The sequence below is a fragment of the Mytilus galloprovincialis genome, chromosome 6 (genome assembly GCF_965363235.1).
Source record: "Mytilus galloprovincialis chromosome 6, xbMytGall1.hap1.1, whole genome shotgun sequence".
Lineage (NCBI taxonomy): Eukaryota > Metazoa > Mollusca > Bivalvia > Mytilida > Mytilidae > Mytilus > Mytilus galloprovincialis.
Window position 1 is genome coordinate 1,114,972 of NC_134843.1, and position 27,497 is coordinate 1,142,468.

General features: G+C 32.3%; 1 protein-coding gene across 1 annotated transcript; it reads right to left on the reverse strand.

Moving 5' to 3' along the window:
* Positions 1-840: 840 nt before the first annotated feature.
* On the reverse strand, positions 841-26,810 carry LOC143078660 (WD repeat-containing protein 89-like). The gene is made up of 13 exons (XM_076253532.1): positions 26,576-26,810; positions 25,538-25,623; positions 24,826-24,910; positions 24,043-24,092; positions 23,323-23,437; positions 22,812-22,875; positions 21,955-22,086; positions 20,807-20,884; positions 19,680-19,730; positions 2,786-2,862; positions 2,350-2,449; positions 1,773-1,856; positions 841-1,092 (listed from the first exon to the last, which is right to left on the reverse strand). Exons 1-13 carry the CDS (start codon positions 26,689-26,691, stop codon positions 1,042-1,044), a joined length of 1,089 nt encoding a protein of 362 aa, XP_076109647.1. The 5' UTR covers positions 26,692-26,810; the 3' UTR covers positions 841-1,041.
* Between the last annotated feature and the right edge of the window lie 687 nt (positions 26,811-27,497).

The following is a 27,497-nucleotide window of genomic DNA, read 5'->3' on the forward strand; positions in this document are numbered from 1 at the left end:
GTTTATTTTATTAATGTGGCCCCAGTAGTGTACCCCCTGGTCACAAGGTTACGTTTAAAAAAAGGCCCTTTTAAGTATATTGGAAAGCAATGGCCATCCACATAACAAATTAAAAATTTGACAATGTAGGAGCCACAAAAATACATCACATATATAAAATCAATAACAGTGACATGCCAAACTCCAGAGAGGTGTGATTTATAAATAAGACAAGACAACAGTTTAAATACCACCTATTGACTTCACTCAATATTCTGACAACTGATCAAAGGACATTCAGTAGAAAAAACGTCAGAAAACTATTTACTTATATCTTACTTGCATTCAATTTTATTTAAATATAACAAATGTCAATATATATACCAACATTGTAACCAACATAGTAAAACACATGCATAGAAGTACACTTAGTAAAGATACACTTGGAAATCGATGAGACTGTCGTACAAGAGAGAGGATTAGCACTTTAAAACCAGGTTCAATCCACCATTTTTTACATTTGATAATGCCTGTATCAAGTCAGGAGTATGACAATTGTTGTCCATTCGTTTGATGTGTTTTATTATTGGAATTTGCCATTTGATTAGGAACTTTCCGTTTTGAATTTTCCTTGGAGTTCAGTTTTTTTGTAATTTTACTTTTTATCACACCACATACATCTCATTAACAGGGCCTCATTAACTTATTGTATAAGAAAGGTTACATGTACATATAAAAATAAGAAGATGTGGCATGATAGCCAATGAGACAACTCTACACCAGAGAACAAATGACAGAAAAATTACCAAATGTATGTTTCTACTTTAGCAACTTTGACAAGGGAAGTCAAACAACACTATATTATTAAAAAAGTCTTTATTTCGTTAAATAAAAATCTTTATTCTTCATACACTTTATTAAAAATGACATAAGTTATCTATATATTATGAAGCCTGAACTAGTGACTTGATAAAGTAGATATGACAGTTTATTGTTTCTACTGACTATCACTGAAGCAACTTGTTGTACTTCATTCCCCACTTATTCTCTGTTCCTTAGTTTTCAATATGGTTGTGATTTTCTTGTCACTGATTTCTTTACTTTCAGCTTGCCCTACAATAGAATTAATATTATTTATCTGTCTTAAATCTAGGTCTAGATCACAAACGTTAAATATGCTTAAAAAAATAACACTATAACTTCTTCAAAATGTAGATAAAACTTACAATTGTCGCACTACTAAGTTGTAAGCAGAAAATGTGGCAGTTTAAGGCACAAGGTCAAGACAAAATGATTGATTTTTCTGAATCAAAAGAAAGTTGAAATGACAAACCCCCGTAGGATGTCCGTTTCATGCTTGGCCCAAATGCATAATTTCCAACAATTTTGTATTTGTCTGGCAAATAGGACTGTTTTTGAAAGCCTTGGTTGTGACTTCACCTCATCATGGTATTGTAAAGGCTCTTATCGTTTTTTTACCTTTGAATGTATATTTTTCAAAAAAAAAAATCATTTAGCATGTTTAGTGGTAAGTCTGCATTCAGGACTGCAGATAACTGTTTAAATGTGAGTCAATATCTCTTTTTCTTTTTTTTATACCAAGTTACAGTGGTCAGTTTTATTGTAAAAGAGAAAACAATCCAATATTTTGTGAAGAACAGAAGATTATTGTTAATGTTCAATGTGGATTTCAGAATAAAGAAGCAAGCAGTAATTTCAAACAACTATTGGATCACTCTCTTGAATGTTTAAATAGAGAGATTTATTAAAGGATAAGAAGTTTTATATGTTACCTTTGGTTCTTGTTTAGGAATAGCTTTTCTGTGAGACCATAAACATAACATAGAATCTTCTCCACCACTTACTAACATGTTATCCTGGAAATATAAAGTTTTTAATATATAAAAATATATTTAAAATATAAAGGTGAAATTAACTAATAGATTCTCATATATTTAAATATAAAGAATTGTTGGTGCCTTCAATTTTTAATGTTACAAAGTTTGACATGCAGCAAGTTAGCTCTTGTTTTTCTGTTGAATATCAAAGCCAGAAGGTAAAACAGCTGTTGTGCCTATTTTTGGAGAGAGAAATATAACTCTTAATATTGGTAATAATCATAATTCAGAAAAAATATATTATATTTGGATTAAAAATCGACACTTAACCAAATATTTACTGCTAACAGCATGCATTGTATTATAAGCTGAGTTCTACTTTGTTGCAACTCAGTTAAAAACATTTGATAATGTGCTGGACTCTTGATTTTAACTGCTGATGCCCCTAATGAAAGTAGATAACCCAGTATCTTCAACTTGCACTTCATTCTGCTGAGTAGGTTTCTCATAAAGTAAATCTAAAGCTACCTACACTCCATAAACAACACCTAACAGTTGATGTATGTCCTCCTGTTAGAGACTGGACGACTGTTGGGGAATCCCCAGAAACATCCAATACTCTCAATGATCCACTGAAAAGAGAAAAATGTGATTGTTGTATTATTGGCTTTCTGTCTCATTGGGTCATATTTCATTTCTTCTCTTAATCAGATTCAATGGTTTGCTTTTTTATTTGATACTTTTATAAGTTTAACCCAGTTGATAAACAAAATCATCATTAGTTTGAATTAGGTGTAATTCAAATCCTAGATGTCAAATAATTATTAGATATACATACACAAACAAAAATAGGAATAAAATTGATCCTAATTATACTATTGTTCATGACTTTATTATTCAATAAATAAGGACCAAAACTGACACTACAGTAGGAATAGATATATCCAGGAGAACAAATATTTACTCACTTATGAGTTCCTGCCACTAGATGGAGCTTGTCATTAACAACCAAACCATCTATCAGATATTCAATGGAATCTTTTCCCTGGAGAGACAGAAATGTTCTTAATTATTAATTATTAACTTAATCACAGCAACAATAAAGAAATCTCATTTTTTTAGGTACACATATTAGAGGGTCGTAAAGGGTTATTTTCGTGCAACATGTTTTGACATTTTTATTTCACGTGCAGCCGTGAAAAAGGTTGGTTATTCACCTTGTTTCATGAAATCAGTAAAAAGATCAGCCTGCGGGAATTTTTTAATTGTTTGTTCATTGTAAATGGCAATTTTATTTTGCGTTCTTCCGTACAGATATCTAATTCAATTATATGTATAGATAGCCATACCTAATATTGATTTGTATAACAAAATTCTTCTAACTCTGTCATATGTATATGTTTCTAACAAGTTCAATGTAAGGGGAGAGTTGGGTGCCCAACAACATAAATACCCCTGCCACATTCTTTATGTGATTTAAATCATTCATTTTATTGTTTTGTTTGTTTCACTGTTCTCATGTTAGGGTATTTTATACCTGGCTATATATGTTTGTATATCATGAACAAGTTTCTGTACAAGTTTAAGTACTTTTGGATGAAGGTTTTACAAAGTTTGTCCAAAATGTATACATTCTAATTTATTAATATTTTTGTAAGTGAAACCCTCAATTAATATCAAAGTAAAAAATTTTCATATACCTATCATATAAGTTAACTAATAAAACATACATGATATATATCTAAAATTCAAACCTTGGGAAATAAAGGTACATTTGATATCGATATACACTGTGTAATTTTATCTATATAGTGATTATAGGAATTAGTTATCAAAATAGCTTATTCATCTGATATCAAGACAATATAGAATAAAGTATGTCATATCTCTGTCCCAGGCATTTCAATATTTAAATCAATTTATTAAAGTGGAATGTCATTATATCATTTAAAATCTTTACAATTTTAGCCAGAAATAAACATCAAACACGAACCGCTTCCATATCAAAATATCTATCCTATCCTATTGATAAAATGGAATTTCCCTTCATATCACATGAATTTTTCTTCTAGACTAATATCAAAAAGTGTCGCAAAGAAATACTCTTATCTATCAAATAGATAAAAAAAAAAATGTGGTAAGACTGCCAATGAGACCAAGAGACCAAAATGACACAGAAATTAACAACTATATGTCACCGTAAGACCTGAATATCAAGAAAAACCAGTAAGATAAAAAGACAGACAACCACTAAGAACTGTCAAGATGTGAGTTGGGATAGTAAAGGGAACACAACTCTTCCCTACTTCATCTCCACCATTGTAAAGTAGAGGCTCTTAAGAGCATGCATCGCTCACCTTGGTCTATGTGCATATTAAACAAAGGAAACAGATGGATTCATGACAAAATTGTGTTTTGGTGATGGTGATGTGTTTGTAGATCTTATTTTACTGAACATTCTTGCTTCTTACAATTATCTCATTATCTCAATTTATAATGAACTTGGCCTATTAGTTACCATGGTTACAGAGGAAAATATTTTGTTAAAATTTACAAAAATTTACAAAAGTTACAAAGTTATTAAAAATTGACTATAAAGGGCAATAACTCCTTAAGGGGTCAACTGACCTTTTTGGTCATGTTGACTTATTTGTGGATCTTACTTTGCTGAACATTATTGTTGTTTACAGTTTATCTCTATCTATAATAATATTCAAGATAATAACCACAAACAGCAAAATTTCCTTAAAAATTTCCAATTCAGGGGCAGCAACCCAACAACCAGTTGTCGGTTTCATCTGAAAATTTCAGGGCTGATAGATCTTGACTTGCAAAACAATTTAACCCCCATGTCTGAATTGCTCTTAATGCTTTGGTTTCAGAGTTATAAGCCAAAATCTACATTTTACCCCTATGTTCTATTTTTAGCCATGGCGGCCATCTTGGTTGGTTGGCAGGGTCACCACACACATTTTTTAAACTAAATACCTCAATGATGATTATGGCCAAGTATGGTTAAATTTAGACTAGTAGTTTTAGAGCAGAAGATTTTTGTAAAAGATTAGAAAAAATTACGAAAAATTGGTAAAAAATTATTATAAAGGGCAATAACTCCTTAAGGGGTCAACTGACCATTTTAGTCATATTATCTTATTTGTAGATCTTACTTTGCTGAACATAGGCAAAAAACGGTATAATTCCCTTAAAATTGCCAATTCAGGGGCAGCAACCCAACAACCGGTTGTCCGATTCACCTGAAAATTTCAGGGCAGATAGAATTATAGATCTTTACCTAACAAACAATTTTACCCCTGTCAGATTTGCTCTAAATGCTTTGGTTTCAGAGTTATAAGCCAAAATCTACATTTTATCCCTATGTTCTATTTCTAGCAAGGGTGGCCATCTTGTTTGGTTGGCCGGGTCACGCCACACATTTTTTAAACTAGATACCCCAATGATGATTGTGGCCAAGTTTGGTTAAATTTGCCTTAGTAGTTTCAGAGGAGAAGATTTTTGTAAAAGCTAACAACAAACGACAACGATGCCGGACGCTGGACGAAAAGTGATGAGAAAAGCTCACGTGGCCCTTCGGGCCAGGTGAGCTAAAATATACAGAGAGCAGATTACAATTAAAACAACAATGTGTTCCCAGTACACGGATGCCCCACTCGCACTATCATTTTCTATGTTCAGTGGACCAAAACTCTTATTTGGCATTAAAATTAGAAAGATTATATCATAAGGAACATGTGTACTAAGTTTCAATTTGATTGGACTTCAACTTTATCAAAAACTACCTTGACCTAAAACTTCAACCTAAAGTGGGACGTAGGGACGAACGGAAATACAGACCAGAAAACATAATGCCCCTCTACTATCGTAGGTGGGGCATAATAAAACAAGAAGGAGCACTAAACCAAAATGACAAATGTGATGGTTCTTTACAAGTAAAAAATACCAGTAAATAATCTGCTTGCTGTTGAGTGCAATACAGTGACCAAATGAATACCCATGAAATTATAAGAATCCACAGTATTTATATTTGTATTATGTATTGATCAGTTTTGTTAACATTGATGTGATAAAATTTAAATTTATAATTGAAAACCAGACAATAACTATAGAAATTCAATACAGCTAGAGTATAAAAGAAAGATCCTCTCGAAGTCTATTTTTGGAAAATTGCTTTCAGAAAAAAAAGTTAACTATTGTAAAACAATTTATAAATAGAAAATGAGTATTTACATAACCATTACTTTGCATGTATATAAATAAACATTTTATTATTAATAGTTATGCCTGTTTATATAACCACCCTTGTGCATTACAAAGACAAGACTGATTTATTCAAATAATTTATTCAATATATTTAAACAAGACCTCCAGTATAACTGTTAAAGTATGTTTTCATTGCTCAGTGTTCTTTAAGAAATTGGTGCAGCCACAGCTTATTAGAAAGAAACTCAAGACATTAAATTAAAAGGTCTTTGGGATTCTTAGTTTATTGAAATTTATTAATAGTATTTACAGATGCATTTATCATGCTTATATTCATATACCCATTTAAGCTGAAAGGGTACCATATTCTTCGTGCTTAACATCATAGATATATACCAAACTTTTAGAGAGTTTTGTGATTTTGATTGTTTGAGCAGTATTGGTGTTTTTTTCGTGATCTGGTTCACATTAAATTTGCTGGTTGGTTGTTTTCTTAAAGACTTTTGTAATTATATATTAAAGTTAAACTTCAATATTTCTAATGATTTAAAAGAATCAAACATATTTAATCGGTAAAATATTTTACTATTTTACATATATCTAAGTTAACTCCAATATTTCTCATGATAAGAATCCTACTTATTTAACAGTACAGATTTTACTTAACAGGAGTGGACTGTCAAGCTGATATTTAACAGTACAGATTTTACTTTACAGGAGTGGACTGTCAAGCTGATATTTAACAGTACAGATTTTACTTTACAGGAGTGGACTGTCAAGCTGATATTTAACAGTACAGATTTTACTTTACAGGAGTGGACTGTCAAGCTGATATTTAACAGTACAGATTTTACTTTACAGGAGTGGACTGTCAAGCTGATATTTAACAGTACAGATTTTACTTTACAGGAGTGGACTGTCAAGCTGCTATTTAACAGTACAGATTTTACTTTACAGGAGTGGAATGTCAAGCTGCTATTTAACAGTACAGATTTTACTTTACAGGAGTGGACTGTCAAGCTGCTATTTAACAGTACAGATTTTACTTTACAGGAGTGGACTGTCAAGCTGCTATTTAACAGTACAGATTTTACTTTACAGGAGTGGACTGTCAAGCTGCTATTTAACAGTACAGATTTTACTTTACAGGAGTGGACTGTCAAGCTGATATTTAACAGTACAGATTTTACTTTACAGGAGTGGACTGTCAAGCTGATATTTAACAGTACAGATTTTACTTTACAGGAGTGGACTGTCAAGCTGATATTTAACAGTACAGATTTTACTTTACAGGAGTGGACTGTCAAGCTGCTATTTAACAGTACAGATTTTACTTTACAGGAGTGGACTGTCAAGCTGATATTTAACAGTACAGATTTTACTTTACAGGTGTGGACTGTCAAGCTGATATTTAACAGTACAGATTTTACTTTACAGGAGTGGACTGTCAAGCTGATATTTAACAGTACAGATTTTACTTTACAGGAGTGGACTGTCAAGCTGATATTTAACAGTACAGATTTTACTTTACAGGAGTGGACTGTCAAGCTGATATTTAACAGTACAGATTTTACTTTACAGGAGTGGACTGTCAAGCTGATATTTAACAGTACAGATTTTACAGGAGTGGACTGTCAAGCTGATATTTAACAGTACAGATTTTACAGGAGTGGACTGTCAAGCTGATATTTAACAGTACAGATTTTACTTAACAGGAGTGGACTGTCAAGCTGATATTTAACAGTACAGATTTTACTTTACAGGAGTGGACTGTCAAGCTGATATTTAACAGTACAGATTTTACTTTACAGGAGTGGACTGTCAAGCTGATATTTAACAGTACAGATTTTTACTTTACAGGAGTGGACTGTCAAGCTGATATTTAACAGTACAGATTTTACTTTACAGGAGTGGACTGTCAAGCTGATATTTAACAGTACAGATTTTACTTTACAGGAGTGGACTGTCAAGCTGATATTTAACAGTACAGATTTTACTTTACAGGAATGGACTGTCAAGCTGATATTTAACAGTACAGATTTTACTTTACAGGAGTGGACTGTCAAGCTGATATTTAACTGTACAGATTTTACTTTACAGGAGTGGACTGTCAAGCTGATATTTAACAGTACAGATTTTACTTAACAGGAGTGGACTGTCAAGCTGATATTTAACAGTACAGATTTTACTTTACAGGAGTGGACTGTCAAGCTGATATTTAACAGTACAGATTTTACTTTACAGGAGTGGACTGTCAAGCTGCTATTTAACAGTACAGATTTTACTTTACAGGTGTGGACTGTCAAGCTGATATTTAACAGTACAGATTTTACTTTACAGGTGTGGACTGTCAAGCTGATATTTAACAGTACAGATTTTACTTTACAGGAGTGGACTGTCAAGCTGATATTTAACAGTACAGATTTTACTTTACAGGAGTGGACTGTCAAGCTGATATTTAACAGTACAGATTTTACTTTACAGGAGTGGACTGTCAAGCTGATATTTAACAGTACAGATTTTACAGGAGTGGACTGTCAAGCTGATATTTAACAGTACAGATTTTACAGGAGTGGACTGTCAAGCTGATATTTAACAGTACAGATTTTACTTAACAGGAGTGGACTGTCAAGCTGATATTTAACAGTACAGATTTTACTTTACAGGAGTGGACTGTCAAGCTGATATTTAACAGTACAGATTTTACTTTACAGGAGTGGACTGTCAAGCTGATATTTAACAGTACAGATTTTACAGGAGTGGACTGTCAAGCTGATATTTAACAGTACAGATTTTACAGGAGTGGACTGTCAAGCTGATATTTAACAGTACAGATTTTACTTAACAGGAGTGGACTGTCAAGCTGATATTTAACAGTACAGATTTTACTTTACAGGAGTGGACTGTCAAGCTGATATTTAACAGTACAGATTTTACTTTACAGGAGTGGACTGTCAAGCTGATATTTAACAGTACAGATTTTACTTTACAGGAGTGGACTGTCAAGCTGCTATTTAACAGTACAGATTTTACTTTACAGGAGTGGACTGTCAAGCTGCTATTTAACAGTACAGATTTTACTTTACAGGAGTGGACTGTCAAGCTGATATTTAACAGTACAGATTTTACTTTACAGGAGTGGACTGTCAAGCTGATATTTAACAATACAGATTTTACTTTACAGGAGTGGACTGTCAAGCTGATATTTAACAATACAGATTTTACTTTACAGGAGTGGACTGTCAAGCTGATATTTAACAATACAGATTTTACTTTACAGGAGTGGACTGTCAAGCTGATATTTAAATAGTTTGATAATGTTATTGTAAAGATTTGATTTACACTGTCAACATACAAAAGAAGTCAAGTAGATTTTATATAAACTTCTCCATAGAGATATTGGTTTTAATAAAAGGAAATACCAAATGTTATTTTTATGAACGACGCCAACATAAAAAAAATCCACACGTTTAAGAATTTGTTGCATAAGTTCAAAAATCCTACTTTCTGATTATTTTTGATATGCAAATATGAATAATTGTGTGTGTTCATAAATTCATAATTCTATGCACCAATCTTGAATTGTTTTTTAAGAATATTAAGATACACTTTTTGACCCTAGGTCATCTGATAATTAAATTTTTACTGCGACATAGTAAAATAAGCATTCTCTTTATATGGTTGTGGGCTGTTATCTATTTCTTGCATGAGTAGATATCTTTTATCACACTGCACTAGTGTGATACAAAAATCTGCATTAATTTGATTGGCTTATCCAGCATCAAAAGACAATATTACAGCATTTCCATTGGTTATGTTATATTTTAAGTTATAAATACAAAATGTCATATAATCGCTTTTAAGGTGTGAGGAAACCCCAAACTTTTGATGAAACAAAAATATTATTAGTGTAGGTGATGTAAAACGTCATTAAGTCATGATGAATTTCTGAAAATTTCTTAGAAATCCACATCAAGTCATTAGAGTGACATGAGTAGCAAAATGTTAATCAATCAATAGACAGCAATCACCATTTATGTCCCACGTGACTAAGTGTTAAAAGCAATCACCATTTATGTCCCACGTGACTAAGTGTTAAAAGCAATCACCATTTATGTCCCACTTGACTAAGTGTTAAAAGCAATCACCATTTATCTCCCACTTGACTAAGTGTTAAAAGCAATCACCATTTATGTCCCACTTGACTAAGTGTTAAAAGCAATCACCATTTATGTCCCACTTGACTAAGCGTTAAAAGCAATCACCATTTATGTCCCACTTGACTAAGCGTTAAAAGCAATCACCATTTATGTCCCACTTGACTAAGCGTTAAAAGCAATCACCATTTATGTCCCACTTGACTAAGCGTTAAAAGCAATCACCATTTATCTCCCACTTGACTAAGCGTTAAAAGCAATCACCATTTATGTCCCACTTGACTAAGCGTTAAAAGCAATCACCATTTATGTCCCACTTGACTAAGCGTTAAAAGCAATCACCATTTATGTCCCACTTGACTAAGCGTTAAAAGCAATCACCATTTATGTCCCACTTGACTAAGCGTTAAAAGCAATCACCATTTATGTCCCACTTGACTAAGTGTTAAAAGCAATCACCATTTATGTCCCACTTGACTAAGTGTTAAAAGCAATCACCATTTATGTCCCACTTGACTAAGTGTTAAAAGCAATCACCATTTATGTCCCACTTGACTAAGTGTTAAAAGCAATCACCATTTATGTCCCACTTGACTAAGTGTTAAAAGCAATCACCATTTATGTCCCACTTGACTAAGTGTTAAAAGCAATGACCATTTATCTCCCACTTGACTAAGTGTTAAAAGCAATCACCATTTATGTCCCACTTGACTATTAAAGCGTTAAAAGCAATCACCATTTATGTCCCACTTGACTAAGTGTTAAAAGCAATCACCATTTATGTCCCACTTGACTAAGTGTTAAAAGCAATCACCATTTATGTCCCACTTGACTAAGTGTTAAAAGCAATCACCATTTATCTCCCACTTGACTAAGTGTTAAAAGCAATCACCATTTATGTCCCACTTGACTAAGTGTTAAAAGCAATCACCATTTATGTCCCACTTGACTAAGCGTTAAAAGCAATCACCATTTATGTCCCACTTGACTAAGCGTTAAAAGCAATCACCATTTATGTCCCACTTGACTAAGCGTTAAAAGCAATCACCATTTATGTCCCACTTGACTAAGTGTTAAAAGCAATCACCATTTATCTCCCACTTGACTAAGTGTTAAAAGCAATCACCATTTATGTCCCACTTGACTATTAAAGCGTTAAAAGCAATCACCATTTATGTCCCACTTGACTAAGTGTTAAAAGCAATCACCATTTATGTCCCACTTGACTAAGCGTTAAAAGCAATCACCATTTATGTCCCACTTGACTAAGCGTTAAAAGCAATCACCATTTATGTCCCACTTGACTAAGCGTTAAAAGCAATCACCATTTATGTCCCACTTGACTAAGCGTTAAAAGCAATCACCATTTATGTCCCACTTGACTAAGCGTTAAAAGCAATCACCATTTATGTCCCACTTGACTAAGCGTTAAAAGCAATCACCATTTATGTCCCACTTGACTAAGCGTTAAAAGCAATCACCATTTATGTCCCACTTGACTAAGCGTTAAAAGCAATCACCATTTATGTCCCACTTGACTAAGCGTTAAAAGCAATCACCATTTATGTCCCACTTGACTAAGCGTTAAAAGCAATCACCATTTATGTCCCACTTGACTAAGCGTTAAAAGCAATCACCATTTATGTCCCACTTGACTAAGCGTTAAAAGCAATCACCATTTATCTCCCACTTGACTAAGCGTTAAAAGCAATCACCATTTATCTCCCACTTGACTAAGCGTTAAAAGCAATCACCATTTATGTTCCACTTGACTAAGCGTTAAAAGCAATCACCATTTATGTCCCACTTGACTAAGCATTAAAAGCAAAGTTAATGCTTGTGCCATACTATAAGGCCTAAAATAAAATATTGTTTGTTTCCCCAATCCCGACCGACCCTGCAAAATTGGTGCTACTCATAAAATTTTATTGTCAAAACTAAGTCAACTATTATTTTATTTATTTTGGATTTTCAGGCTTACCCGATCGTTCGATAATGTTCAAGCTTTTTGGAAAAATAAAATTATTTCCCTACCTACCTACGCACACCTGGATTGGCAGGGTCGGGATTGGGGAAACAAACAATATTTTTTAGGCCTAAATGACACAATAAAAAGGTTGTTCATTTTTTATATATATATATATTTCCAAGTATTCAAGATATCAGTTATTCCACAACCACTCTTAAAAAAGTTTTACTTTTAAATTCATTTTCCCATTTGTTTAATTATATGCCTGTATCATCTTATCAGTGCAAGCATACTAGATATATAATCATATTTAAACCTAACTAATTTTTAATTTACATATACTTTAATTCTGTTATATTTAATGGAAGTTCAATTGAACTTTTAAAGGTCACATTTAAATCTTTCACAAGTATCTTCTCTACCTATTGATTAGTTTGTATAATAATTAGACATGCAAGATAAATACTGACCGACTTACTATGGCATACCTACCACCAAGGACAAGAGTTTAAATGGCGGGGAGACAAAGAACATGCCAGCTGTGTTCAATAACTCCTTATCTACACGTTTAATGAAGGACAAAAATCACATTCAAATTTCAGATTGACAAATATATTCAAAGTTTATTTATTTTTCCTTTGTAACTTAGTTTATTGGTTACACACTTCAAGTATATTCAAATTAAATATAATTTCCAATAATGTAAAATGTCGTGATTATAACCAATTTAATGAAGTTGGCTTTCTAACTTACTTAAACTTTTAATTTAATATTTACGTAGTTGACTGGAACTACTTTACAAATATTATTCTGTTTTGTAGGTATATATTTTGACAACCAATTGATTCCAATAAAGACCAAGGAAAATGATACTATGACCATTAGTTAGTCCTGACTTATTTATAATTTGGATTTGATGCATAAAATATTTCCATTTCTTATAAATTTACAGCTAAAATAGCATTAAACAATGTGAATATCATCTAAATGGAACATAAACCTACAGCTGATTACTTGCAAAGATATAACGCCTTATTTGATAAGTGATATATTAAGGTAACATTGGAGTATTTTACCATTTTTGATCTGTGATAAACCAGTCAATCTAGCATAAATTTGACCCTAACCTTTAGTTGCAACAGAAGATTTTTAAATTTTAATCTTTAGCATTATACTCCAAATATACACAGAAAAAAGTCGAACAAAATCTTACTTGAGGATAACTAAAAAAAAGATTTTAAAATTCCTATTGAGATTTGCATTGAAATGGGAGATAACTCTGAGAAAAAGGCAGAAATAAAAATTGATACAAAATTATAACTTTACTGCTTCTAGTCAACAGAATGTATTGATTCTTATTTTAGTTGTCTTTAGAGTATAACAACAACTATATTTTTTATCAAGCTACAACCTAGATTTCATAATTCATTAGTTGAACATGAATTAGATTTTTCAACATTTCAAGGTCAAGAATCAAGAAATTAATAAAAAATAATTTAGCATTTATTCTTCTTTTTGTGGTTTAAAGTATCTTGAAACAAGGTAGATGCTGAAAAAATATAATTGACAGATATGAACAATACCAAATATTCACATTATTTTTTTCATAATAGTCATATAATATTGAGTGTAGTGTTACAAAGTATTGAACGGAACGGATATGATCTCTGCGCCGGAGATTGTAAACAAGTATGAGGATCTATATATATCTCAACTTGTACGATTCGCTCGTGTATGTAACAATGTTTTAGATTTTAACGAGAGAAATTTATGTATTACTGAAAAATTATTACACCAGGGTTTTCGATATCACAAACTAGTCAAAACATTTACTAAATTTTATCATCGGTATAAAGACATCATTCGTAAATATAGCTCAACATGCAGACTTCTAATACGTTCAGGTATTTCACATCCAATTTTTTATGGTAATATTCTTTATAAAGCACAAAGGTGTCAGTATTCACCTCAGAAACTTACAAAACCTTTGAATAGACTTATTAAGAAGGGATATAATTACGATACTGTTGTCAAGTCATTAAAGATTGCATATTTTGGCGTTAATATTGAGTCACTGATAAGGTCTTTGCATCGGAACTAAACACATTTATTCTAAAAACAGTTGTTGGCATGACACGGGTTATGTTCTTCTCATATATGTTATGATGGTATGATACTAAACCCCTAACGGGAAGGATTGTGCCTGATGTTCATATGATGAAATCATAATCTTTCAGTCAGTTTAGTTGAAGTCTGGAGCTGGCATGTCAGTTAACTGCTAGTAGTCTGTTGTTATTTATGTATTATTGTCATTTTGTTTATTTTCTTTGGTTACATCTTCTGACATCAGACTCGGATTTCTCTTGAACTGAATTTTAATGTGCGTATTGTTATGCGTTTACTTTACTACATTGGTTAGAGGTATAGGGGGAGGGTTGAGATCTCACAAACATGTTTAACCCCGCCGCATTTTTGCGCCTGTCCCAAGTCAGGAGCCTCTGGCCTGTGTTAGTCTTGTATTATTTTAATTTTAGTTTCTTGTGTACAATTTGGAAATTAGTATGGCGTTCATTATCACTGGACTAGTATATATTTGTTTAGGGGCCAGCTGAAGGACGCCTCCGGGTGCGGGAATTTCTCGCTACATTGAAGACCTGTTGGTGACCCTCTGCTGTTGTTTTTTATTTGGGCGGGTTGTTGTCTCTTTGACACATTCCCCATTTCCATTCTCAATTTTATTTGAAATTATTTTTGGAAAAAGTATTATCAATATAAATAAACTCATCATAGATACCAGGATTAAAATTTCATATTTACACCAGATGCGCGTTTCATCTACAAAAGACTCATCAGTGACGCTCGAATAAAAAAATGTGTAAAAGGCCAAAAAAGTACGAAGTTGAGCATTGAAGACCAAACATTCCTAAAAATTTTGCCAAATACAGCTTAGGTAATCTATTCCTGAGGTAGAAAAGCCTTAGTATTTCAAAATTTCTAAATGTTGTTAACAGTTAATTTATAATTATGAACATATCAATGATAACTCAAGTCAACACAGGAGTGCTGGCTACTACATTGTGACAAAATATTTTCAAACAATCCATAAAGTTTCTCATATTTCCTAAGTGCATTGGAATAAAATATTTGAATAAAAAGAAATAAAATTAATGTGATTTATGCTGTGGGAATCAACAGTTTTGTTCTTGTACAAGGCCAGTTTAAAGATGAATCTTTTGCAATAATTGCAACCCTGAATGTTCATGAAATCAAGCCTTTTAGGTTTGTACACACTTCTCACACATTGAATCACATTCATCTGAGCTTCTTCTATCCTATTCACTAGAGATGGATTATACATGAATTAGACCTGTTCATATATTAAAAGGAAAAGAATGTCAACATTGAAAGTGAAACATAGGGTAAACAATTTGATTAACATATATTCTAAACCTATAATATGAAACCAAACAGACCTATACTAATCCAATTGCACAGGTAAACAATTTGATTAACATATAGTCTAAACCTATAATATGAAACCAAACAGACCTATACTAATCCGAATGCACAAGTTCACTATCTATTTTTATCTATATTTATGCTTATATTGGGGAATATGACCGTTAACAGTCTTTGGAGGTCACCTAGATAGTTAATTAGATAGCATCAAAACCCAAATACACACACAATGGTGATACAGCCAATGCACTGTAAATGATTTATTTTGGACTTTTTATGATTTAAAAATATGTTTAAATAAGTTATTAATCAAATATGATTTAGGCTCCATGTCAATTTGACACTGGCTTAATTTAGTAAAAATTCTGGTTCCTCTTCAGACTTCTAACTTTATATAAAGACTACTATTTTTTAAATGAGTTGAGAACATGACATTTAACTTGTTTATTGTTTTGCTATGAATATGTAATGATCAAAGAGTCATGTGAACTGAACGACAAATTTTATCACACCATGAATTGTGTGATTTTTCTCTTTATTTCCTACATTTCATTGTCATTAGCTCTGTTTTATATATTATGTAATATAATGAATAATAAATACGACCTTGAAAATCTGAAACATGTTATATCTCATCCTTTGTCATCTTTCTTATTCTATTGAACAATTAAATAGGTTTAAAATAACTCAAGCATTTTCAATGGTAGGTTTTACTACTTAATTGTCTATAAGAACTTTTTTTGTTAATTTGACCTGCAACCTCATATCTTGAATTTGAAAAGGAATCATGAACTTTATTGATCTAACCTGATGATTATAGAGAGAGAAAAAAAACAACCACATTTTTTTCTCCAAAGTTTTTACATGTTATATGTACTGTGATTATTACCACTGTCCATTAATTTTAAAGTTTTTGTTTATTTCATGACCAAGTAGTGTGCAGATCTGATGAAATCTAATGGCACAACTGAAGCTCTATATCACCAACCAGAGAGTTAACTATCAAGAACAGATTGACTTAATGTCGTAATACAATAATCCCTTTTGCAAATTTGTTGTAGATAGGTATTGAAGAAAGGACAGTTACTTGAAATTCATAATACATGTATTTTCCAATCTAATATTTTGAAAAATTTAAATAAATTACACTTATATTCAAGTTGGTGAGAAATTTACGGTGTGCTATTTTGCAAGTCCTAAAAAAATGGTGTTTTTGATGTGTAATGATATACGACTGTTATCCTTCAGGAATACAACATAACATGATATAACATAAAATCATGTTAATGTAAACACTTTTTATATATCTTTCATCCATTTTATTGACATTTTATTGTTAATTCTCTTTTGATTGCATTCTAAATTTAAATAAGGCGTTGAATTTCTCATGAAACTAGAAACTTAATAAAAATGTTTTATTTAAAATATGATTACAGAGCAAAACAGAAATAGACTAACATGTAATTTCCTTTTTTATCATCCATATTATAGGTCCATGACAAAGTGATATACTAGATATTTTATTTTTATGTCAGAGTATTTACAATAATTTAGGAATGGTGGAGTTACCTCCCCTTCATCAATATTTTGTAACTTTTGATCAATGATAATCAACATGGATCACTATTTCAGTTGAACTAGATTGAAATTGCAACTCTTCATTGAATCAAAAGAAATATAGATGTAATATTTTTCACTTTTAAGAAAGACTATTAAGTATGATAAAAGGTGTTCTAAACCAAAGGGTTACCTAGATTTCATGTGTAAACTAAACCAAAGGCAGGGTCGTAACTAGCCTCTTTTAAAAGTGAGGCAAAATATATTGGCCGAGCGGAGCAAGGCGAAAAATTTTGGGCGAGGGGTTTGGGGGCCGCTTAAGGCCCCTAGAAACTCTGAGAAAAATAACACAAAATCGTGCATTCTGAGCGTTTCCCAGACTCTTTCTTGCATTGAAACGGCTTAATTAATTTTTAGATATTTTTTTCGACAATCAGGCCCCAAAGCAAAAACAAAGATTCATTATAATTTAAGACTTTTAGGTATTAGAGACAACATTAAAAGACTGATATGTAGGATAAAGCAAAAATCGTAATTCTCATAAGGGCTATTCCAGAAAAAAATGTATGGAGGGGGGGGGGGGTTGGAAGGCACATTATATTAATAATACATGGGAGATGGGTATCAGAGCAACTTTTCACACTATAATGTACTATAAGTCTCAATTACAATTGTCTGGGTGGCGGGTGCTGACAAAAAGTGCCTTCCAACCCCCCCATACATTTTTTTCTGGAATAGCCCTAATTATTAATACCATCCGGCAAGTATCAAGATGAAGAGCAGGAACACAAACTTTGACCATTGATTATTTGTATTGTTTCTATATATTGACTTGTGTACGATTATGTCCCAATACTCCTTTATTGAAAAAAATCTTTTGTTTCATTTTTTTTTTTTTTTTTTTACATGAGGCATTTGCCTCATTTGCCTCAATGTAGTTACAGCCCTGAAAGGGTTACCTAGATTTCAGGTGTAAACTATTCTATACCAAAGGGTTACCTAGATTTCAGGTGTAAACTGTTCTAAACCAAAGAGTTACCTAGATTTCAGGTGTAAACTAAACCAAAGGGTTACCTAGATTTCAGGTGTAAACTATTCTAAACCAAAGGGTTACCTAGATTTCAGGTGTAAACTGTTCTAAACCAAAGGGTTACCTAGATTTCAGTGTAAACTATTCTAAACCAAAGGGTTACCTAGATTTCAGGTGTAAACTGTTCTAAACCAAAGGGTTACCTAGATTTCAGGTGTAAACTGTTCTAAACCAAAGGGTTACCTAGATTTCAGGTGTAAACTATTCTAAACCAAAGGGTTACCTAGATTTCAGGTGTAAACTGTTCTAAACCAAAGGGTTACCTAGATTTCAGGTGTAAACTGTTCTAAACCAAAGGGTTACCTAGATTTCAGGTGTAAACTATTCTAAACCAAAGGGTTACCTAGATTTCAGGTGTAAACTATTCTAAACCAAAGGGTTACCTAGATTTCAGGTGTAATCTATTCTAAACCAAAGGGTTACCTAGATTTCAGGTGTAAACTGTTCTAAACCAAAGGGTTACCTAGATTTCAGGTGTAAACTATTCTAAACCAAAGGGTTACCTAGATTTCAGGTGTAAACTGTTCTTAACCAAAGGGTTACCTAGATTTCAGGTGTAAACTATTCTAAACCAAAGGGTTACCTAGATTTCAGGTGTAAACTATTCTAAACCAAAGGGTTACCTAGATTTCAGGTGTAATCTGTTCTAAACCAAAGGGTTACCTAGATTTCAGGTGTAAACTGTTCTAAACCAAAGGGTTACCTAGAATTCAGGTGTAAACTATTCTACACCAAAAGGTTACCTAGATTTCAGAAAATTTGTTGAAGCAGTCTTTTCATGTACACACAAATAGGACAAATTTTGAATGTCAACGAAAAATTAAATGAAAATTGGATAATTTTAACATGCTATAAGGGCCTGAAGAAATACTTTGACAAAATTATTTTTTTAATAATAATACTGTTTGTTATAAAAACTTACATATCTGAATTGAATGTTTAGTTTGTTGAAGACTGCACTAAATGTTTTCTAGACATACATTTTGTTCAAATTCAGATGGTCTTGTCAACTTTTACTAAACTTACTCCTCTTTTAATAATACACCACCCTTAAGATTATTGTGGCCATGTTTGCTCCAAAATACAAAGATTTCAGAATATAGGTTTTGAAAACAACACTGCATTATTTCCCTTAGAATAAAACATAATTTCCTTAGTGTGATGGCCATTTTGAACAACTTGCTGGTCTTTATTGCTATATTTCTGACAGATAACTATTTGAAGACTATTATACCCAAAACTAATAACAACATTGGTCATTTGGTTTGATCAAAAAGAAAGTTGGTGTTTATTCTAGAAAGGCTGTATTTTATTACCAATTCACCACATGGTATTGTATCATAAAGGCCCACTTGTATCAAAGGTAATACTATAGCTATGGGGTATTATTTTTATAAAAACTTTCACTCTACCTGCAGGTTGTCTTTTTCTTTGATGTCTGTTAGTACTAATAAATCTTCCTCCTGAAATAGGAACACACATGTAACTAATTAAATACCAGCTCCCATCATGTTATTACAAGGATAAGATAATAACAATACTTCAATATTATAAATTTTTATAAAAATATATCAAAAGTAACCTAACCAAGTGATAGACAAGCAGAAAAAAATATACTGAAGAAGATGATGACATAAAAGTACATTTAGGTGACCTTTATAAAAAGTTTGACTGTATTATGAAGTTCTAGATCAAATAATTTTTTGAAATAGAAACTGGGCATAAACAGAGACTGAGGGATGGATACAGACAGGGACAATTACAGTATACAACCCCCTCCATAAGTGGGATATATAGAGAATAATACATGGAAAAATCCGTATCATATGCCATATCATCCCTAGATACCAATATCAGCCAGAGGGCCTTTAGGCACGAGGGATGATATTGGTCGAGGGTGATACCTGGGTTACCTTACAATTTGCATGCTGTTGTTTTTTAGATATTTTGTTTATTCTATTTTTTTTGGTGTTTTGTATGGTATTTCATTGAGTTCTTTCTTAAAGCTGCATTTCGTTTGTCAGAAATATGAAAACTCGACGTTTGTGACGTCACATGCAATGACGTCATTCAATAAATTGTGTCACGCCTGATTGACCATTCATTTAGAACACATTTTAAGGAAAAATATTTCTGAATAAGCTTGCATAAATTAAAACTGAGTTTATGTAAAAATGAAAGAAAAAAAATGAGTTGGGGTGTGATAAAGGGTGCGATAAAGGGTGCACATAAAAATTGCGCAAGATGGATTAAACAGCAGGCTATTTATCAAATATTCAAAACTACTGTATTTACTACTAAATGTATGATAAAATGTGATAAAACATTAACATCTTTGTATAAGACATGTTTTAGCAAGATGTCATTTTGGGTTATAACCCCAACTCCAGTAAGAAACAAAAAGATGTTCAGCAAACAGCTATCAATCAGACATAAAAACAAGAAAAGGGATTAAAAATTCAATCTGTGAAAAAAATACAACTTCTTGTACATAGGTGGGCCCTAATACATGTATACAAATACAAGAACATATATTTACCTTTTTTGTGTCCCATAAGTAAAATGTATCTATATGTGTCACACAATATAAATTGTTACCATGCCAACCAATTTTATCCTGTAGCAATAAACAAAAAAAAACAAATTTGAAAGTTGCAGAAATACAATAAAATGGACTGTAAATTCAATTTTTTGTTAAATTTTTATTGAAACCAATAATGCAACTTGGTGACTATCCACAAATTAAGAACTATGAGTAAGAGATTTGATACATATAATTTTTCATTATTGTTAATTCTATTAAAAAAAATTACACAACTGAAAAGCAATTCTTTCTTCAAAAGAGGTTTCATGCCACACAGGTTTTTTTACAGTTGTAAATAATTAAACAGTAAAGATTAAAGATGAGTGGTTTAATTATAATAATAATAATATAAGATCACTTTGATGGTCTTTTTGAAATTGACTTCTACAGACATAAACCTGTAATTCAGTGGTTGTCTGCTATGTCTGTTCTGGAACATTTTTACATGCTTTCCATACATACCTTTTATGTGATTATCTCCCTTTATCAACACAACTCGTGTATGCTCACTTGAGAACTTTGGATTAATTTTTGTCATATAAATGTCCACCACACTGTAAGTTGTGCTATTTTTGTATTATTATGTATATTTTGATATGCACAGTAGTTTTCATAATGATTAATGTGATGTTTTGAAGTAATTGCACAGAAAAGCCTTTGCAAACACCTGAAATCCAATAAATATGTGATTGGAAAACTTCATGCTTTTTTCAATGCATGTTGGATTCAACCGGTTGTACTAATTGTCACCCACCGTATAGGATAGAGCAGCATCAGATATTTGTTTTTTGTTTATTGCTATGTACGTAATTCTGGACATTTTTTCCTTTGCATTGTCTTACATTTTGTCATATTGGGGCATTTTATAGCTTGCTTAATGGTATGGGTTTTCCAAATTGTTGAAAGTCATATAGTGATCTATAGTTGATAACTTCACTATAGGTCCTTTGGTCTCTGATAGTAACTTGTTTCATTGGTAATTATACCACATTTTCTAGGTTTTTTTCTACAGAATATATTCACTGCATATGAAAGCAGTACTAAAACATATCTTATTTTTATGCAAACCAAAATAACTAAACAGTTGATATACAAAAACTAACCACAGATGATTCTGAATTAAGTGTAAGAACTATGGCATCATCTTCTGTCGGTTGACCGATATCAAACACACATACCAAACCATCGGTTGATCCTGTTGATAAAGTGTCTGGTTCTGTCGGATGGAAACATACCTAAAACAACAAGAACAATCCATTATTGTTATGTCAATTATCAACATTATCAAGAAGTATTAAATATTATAATCATACAAAATGTCAGCACAAACTGAATAAATTGCTTTGCTGAGTGCAGCCTAATACGACTGCAGATGTTGAACCCTGAACAGTTGGGGCAAATTTCGACACAATATTTAAGCTTGAAACTGTCTAAATTTGGATTGTGATCAAATTTTTGACATTGTGTAGGTTTCTGACACAAAATAAATGTCAAGATCTTACAAATCTATTGCGCAATACTGTGCAATAAAAGATTTTCAATTTTCAAACACAAGTTATTATTCTAAACGGTTGAGACCATCATCCCCAAAATCAATCCCAACCTTCCTTTTGTGGTATTGAACCTTCTTCTTAAATCTCATAGAGATCCATTGATTTAAACTAAAGTTTTTGTCTGGAAACTAAATGTGTCTACGGATGACAACTATGCAGACGATGACAATGCAGACGACACAGACGACATCATACCATTATTTGATACCAAAAATATTTTTGAGGTCGTATAAAAACATAATGTCCCTAGATGGGGCATAAAAATCATGTTCTACCATTTCAGAATGACCATCTCATTGCAATATATTTGTATCAACAAAACACAGGCAGAGAAGAGGTTGAAACATTGCTGACTAACCAGAAACAACATACCAGTTTTCCCTAAATGTAAATATGTCTATGTATACCTGTGTAATATCATCTTGATGTGAATCACTGTAACACCCTAACAACTCTTTACCTCTTCTATCCCTACAAAGGTCAAACAAAACTATGTTGTCATCAATTCAAAATTCAAAGTAGATAGACACTGGGCATTAAAATACTAAATATAGAAATTGAAAAGAATTCTCAGAGTTAAATGCATGTATATTTCTAAGTAAAAAAATAAGTTACTTTTCTTATTGATTGATTGATTGTTGTTTGCTTTACACCACATTAGCACAGAAAGGCTATATCGCAGCGAGCTTTTCTTATTTAGAAAGATATAAAGGGGTTCAACATTTAACAATTTTATACAGATTTTATAAGGCAATATCATTCTTTGGCGAATAAAATTCAATCTTATCCCAGCAAATTTTAAAGTTTTCAGCGAAGGTATGATTTCATTTACAAAAAGTTTCCATATCTCGAGGACAGAAGGAAAATAGAGTTGAGCAGTTACTAGTCCAACCTTCGCTATAAGAAGGTATAACTTACCAAAACATTAAATGTACATCTTCTGACTTTTTATTCTGAGCACAGCCAGCACATATAACTCTGTCATTGCAGCTTACATCAAAACTTGTAAATATGTTATTAGATTCTTCGTAACCTGAAAATAGATTCAAAGTTCTGCATATGAGTTACAAAATGGAAGATCTCCCTCTTTACAGCTCCACTAAGTGGAAGGGAAAGCATGACAACCTTTTGAATTCAATATTTTGTAATAAAATAGGAAGTATTTTAATATTTCAGCACAAAACAATTAAGATATCTATTTGTATAAATAAGAAGATGTGGTATGACACATTTAACATGTTTAATTAATTAAAATAAGATTCTTGATCATTTAAGTACCAAGAGACATATATTTAGCATCACATTCAGCACTCTAGGCTACATTGTGGCGGAGGCCAATTGCCTCAGTGTTAAGAACAACAGATTTAACATCATGTCTATTTGTGGAGGTAACCTGAGTGCTGAGTTGGTACAATCCACCTAACATATTTAACATTAGATCTTACTCTACTTTGTACTTTAAAACTAAGGATAGGATAAGGCTTCCTTGATTTGATTTAATTATAAATGTACATCTGTAGCATAAAATTGAGAAAGGAAATGGTGAATATGTCAAAGCGACAACCACCCGACCATAGAGCAAAGTATGAGGGTACACATATTGTATAATATCATCCTATGACTACTATTCAATATTACCTTCAAATACAGAAACTGGTTTTTTAAGATCTGTTCTTATGTCCCAGCATCTGCAAAATAAAGAAAATTTAAAAGAAAAGAATATTATTTTTCACAACACTGCAACTAATCAGTACCTCATCAGCAACTCTTTATACATTTTTAGTTGTAACTTGTGTAGATCTTCTCAAAAGGATACTATTATTCTTATTTAATACATACTCAAATATAATGCTAAGTCCCTGTAGGTCAGCTGGTGGTCATACTGATTGGCAGACCAGCAGCTTAGTAACTAGACCTAGAAATCAGATGCTTATATTTAACAGAAGCAGATCTAAGTAAAATCTTTCTTTTCACTGTGCAAGCAGTTCTCAATTAGATTTTTCTACAATATTCTCATAGAAACAGACACCCACTGGCACCCATTTTATACTATTCATGCTATTGGCACAAATTATTTAATCCAATTCCCCATTAAAGGTATTTTTCTGTGATACTATATAGTTTAAACTTGTTTTCCATGAACATCTTATAGTTTATAATCTTGCCTTTATAAGCAGCTCATCTCATGTTTGCTATCAAACTGCAGCCAAAATGTTTTATGGAACATTTCATTTCCACAAAGCCTGGCTTTGAGATTTGAAATTTACCCAGTGTTTACTATTGACCAAATATATATATGATCTATTCTTCAACTCGTTGATACATTTTTAGACTATGTCTAAAAATAAAAGTAAAGAGTTGTGGCCTGATTGCCAATAGGACAACTTTCCACAAAAGTTGAAATGAAGTGGATTTACTTACTTAATAGTTTTATCTTCAGATGATGAAAACAAAATATCACTCTCTGTATTGGCAAACTTCACACCAGTAATTTGGCCACTGTGACCTACAAAATAGTCTTCATTGTATTTTTGTCCATCTGATGAGTAAAGCCTTTTTCAACTGATTTTTATAGTTCGTTCTTATGTTGTACTGTTATGTAACCACTGTCCCAGGTTAGGGGAGGGTTGGGATCCCGCTAACATGTTTAACCTCGCCACATTATTTATGTATGTGCCTGTCCCAAGTCAGGAGCCTGTAATTCAGTGGTTGTCGTTTGTTTATGTGTTACATATTTGTTTTTCGTTCATTTTTTTTACATAAATAAGGCCGTTAGTTTTCTCGTTTGAATTGTTTTACATTGTCTTATCGGGGCCTATTATAGCTGACTATGCGGTATGGGCTTTGCTCATTGTTGAAGGCCATATGGTGACCTATAGTTGTTAATGTCTGTGTCATTTTGGTCTTTTGTGGATAGTTGTCTCATTGGCAATCATACCACATCTTCTTTTTTATATTCATATAATGCAACTCGTGTACATGTACAAACTATTTAAACTGTTCTGTATCTGTTCAAATAAAGAAAACTGCATCATAATTTAAGATCAGCCTTTTAAATGTATCATCTAATGAACAGTAAAATCTTGCTTCACTCGTGCTTGTCCCAAGAAATAAATTCTTATTGATATCGTACCTTCAATACATCCTTTGGTAGCTAAGTTACTGTAGGAAAACAATCTTATAAACTTATTACTGCTTGTGGCTGCTAATGTGTTACTTCTGAAAAAATACGGTAAAACATACAGTTTCAACATTTTCTAAAAGACAAATGTGTCTACTCTTCAGTGCTTACAAGTTTTGGATATACTGCAAGTTTCTGTCCATGATTAAATCACTGATTAAAGGCACGTAATTTGTCTAAATTTTTCAAGTCTTCTTCTTTTGGCTTTGATAAGGTGGGTCAGATAATAATTGAGCAACCCAATCAAAAATTCTTCCTGACACAGAATTCAACAGAAGACATCAGTTCTTTTATCTTTAAGTAAATTTTATTGTAATTGGTTTCAAGCAAAATACTTACCCAGTCGGGCAGTGTGCGAGCAAATATAGAAAGTTTTGGCTATTTACATTAAACAGGTTTGCAATATTTTACAGTTCTCGAGAGAAGCTCTACTGTGATAGCAGAGTTTGACATATTTATATACCATTATTGCTATAAAGAGTAAGATTTTAAACTCCTGAGTCCTGTGTTTCAAGGCACCTCTGAATCCCTCAACTGTGTTGACCAACGTGGTGAAAGAAAGATTGGCTGTGGGCATCTGAAATTGTCCTTTCATAGCAGAAGCTGAGTATCTAGATCTTATGGACAAATCTAGTAGCTATTTTATCATGTTTATGTTCCTACTCTCATTATCCGTCTATAGCCTTGATCAGTTAACAACTTGTATGAAGAATTCTAACAGTGACACTGATATTATTCAAGTGAGGGAATCAACACTCCAATGATTAAACTTGGAAGTGGTTCATGTGATATAAATGCAATTGATAGAATAACTTGAAAAAAAACACCTGGTGAACAAATGGTGGTCTCTCTGTATGAGGCTATTATTTTATGACGTTAAGTAGACAATTTGTTATTTTAAGTACAATAAATAGGAAAACATTGTACTCCCTATAAACATGATGAATATAAAAAACATGCTGTATATATATTTATATGCCAAAATTATACCTTTCCTGTACAGTGATATCTAATATGTAGTCATCTTTAGTTTTCTCCAGAGAAAAAGCTGTCTTTTCCGTCAGATTCAACTCATCAAACAAATGTCTTATGCCACTGTCTGCCATTCTATTTTACCATAATGTTCTACTTGTTATGCTATAATGTTATGGTACTTTTACAGTTGTCGTCTATTTAAATGTTGTTTTGTTTACCCACGTGTTCGACTTCGAGTTATTTCCCCTTTGCCGAACAGTTTTTTAGTGTTTGATTCTTTTATTCTTATAATAATGATCCTCTAAAATAGGAGCACCTCATTTGTAAATTTGACAAGTATATGAAAACTCGGACAATTATACTAAGAATAATGATAATAATAACACGCCAATGTAGCACCAGCATTCAAAAAAGGGGAAAAATATAAACCAGAAAATTACCGCCCTATATCATTGACATGTATATCCTGTAAACTTATGGAGCATATCATCACAAAACACATCATCAACCATCTTGAAAAGAACAACATACTGTATGACCTCCAGCATGGCTTCCGTCAGTCTAGATCTTGCGAAACACAACTCATTTCATTCATTCAAGAACTTGCAGCAAATAATAACAACAACACTCAAATAGACTTAATTATAAAGCCTTTGACAAAGTCCCTCATAAAAGATTACTCTATAAATTACACTATTACGGTATCCAAAATGAAACTTTAAACTGGGTCTCTGCATTCTTAAATGACAGAACACAAACAGTTGTCCTGGATGGAGAGTCATCTGACCTAGCCCCAGTCACCTCAGGTGTCCCTCAAGGCACAGTTCTGGGCCCAGTATTATTCTTGGTATACATTAACGACCTACCAGAATACCTATCATCCAGTAAGCTCAGACTGTTTGCCGATGACAGTATCATCTACAAAACCATCAAATCT

Bases quoted from the DNA above. Each gene is read 5' to 3' on its own strand.
- LOC143078660 (XM_076253532.1), bottom strand. From the start codon at position 26,691: ATGGCAGACAGTGGCATAAGACATTTGTTTGATGAGTTGAATCTGACG. The intron at 23,438-24,042 runs GTAATATTGAAT...ATCTATTTTCAG, and splicing joins ACCAGTTTCTGTATTTGAAG to GTTACGAAGAATCTAATAAC. The intron at 1,093-1,772 runs GTAACATATAAA...ATTCTATTGTAG, and splicing joins TTCCTAAACAAGAACCAAAG to GGCAAGCTGAAAGTAAAGAA.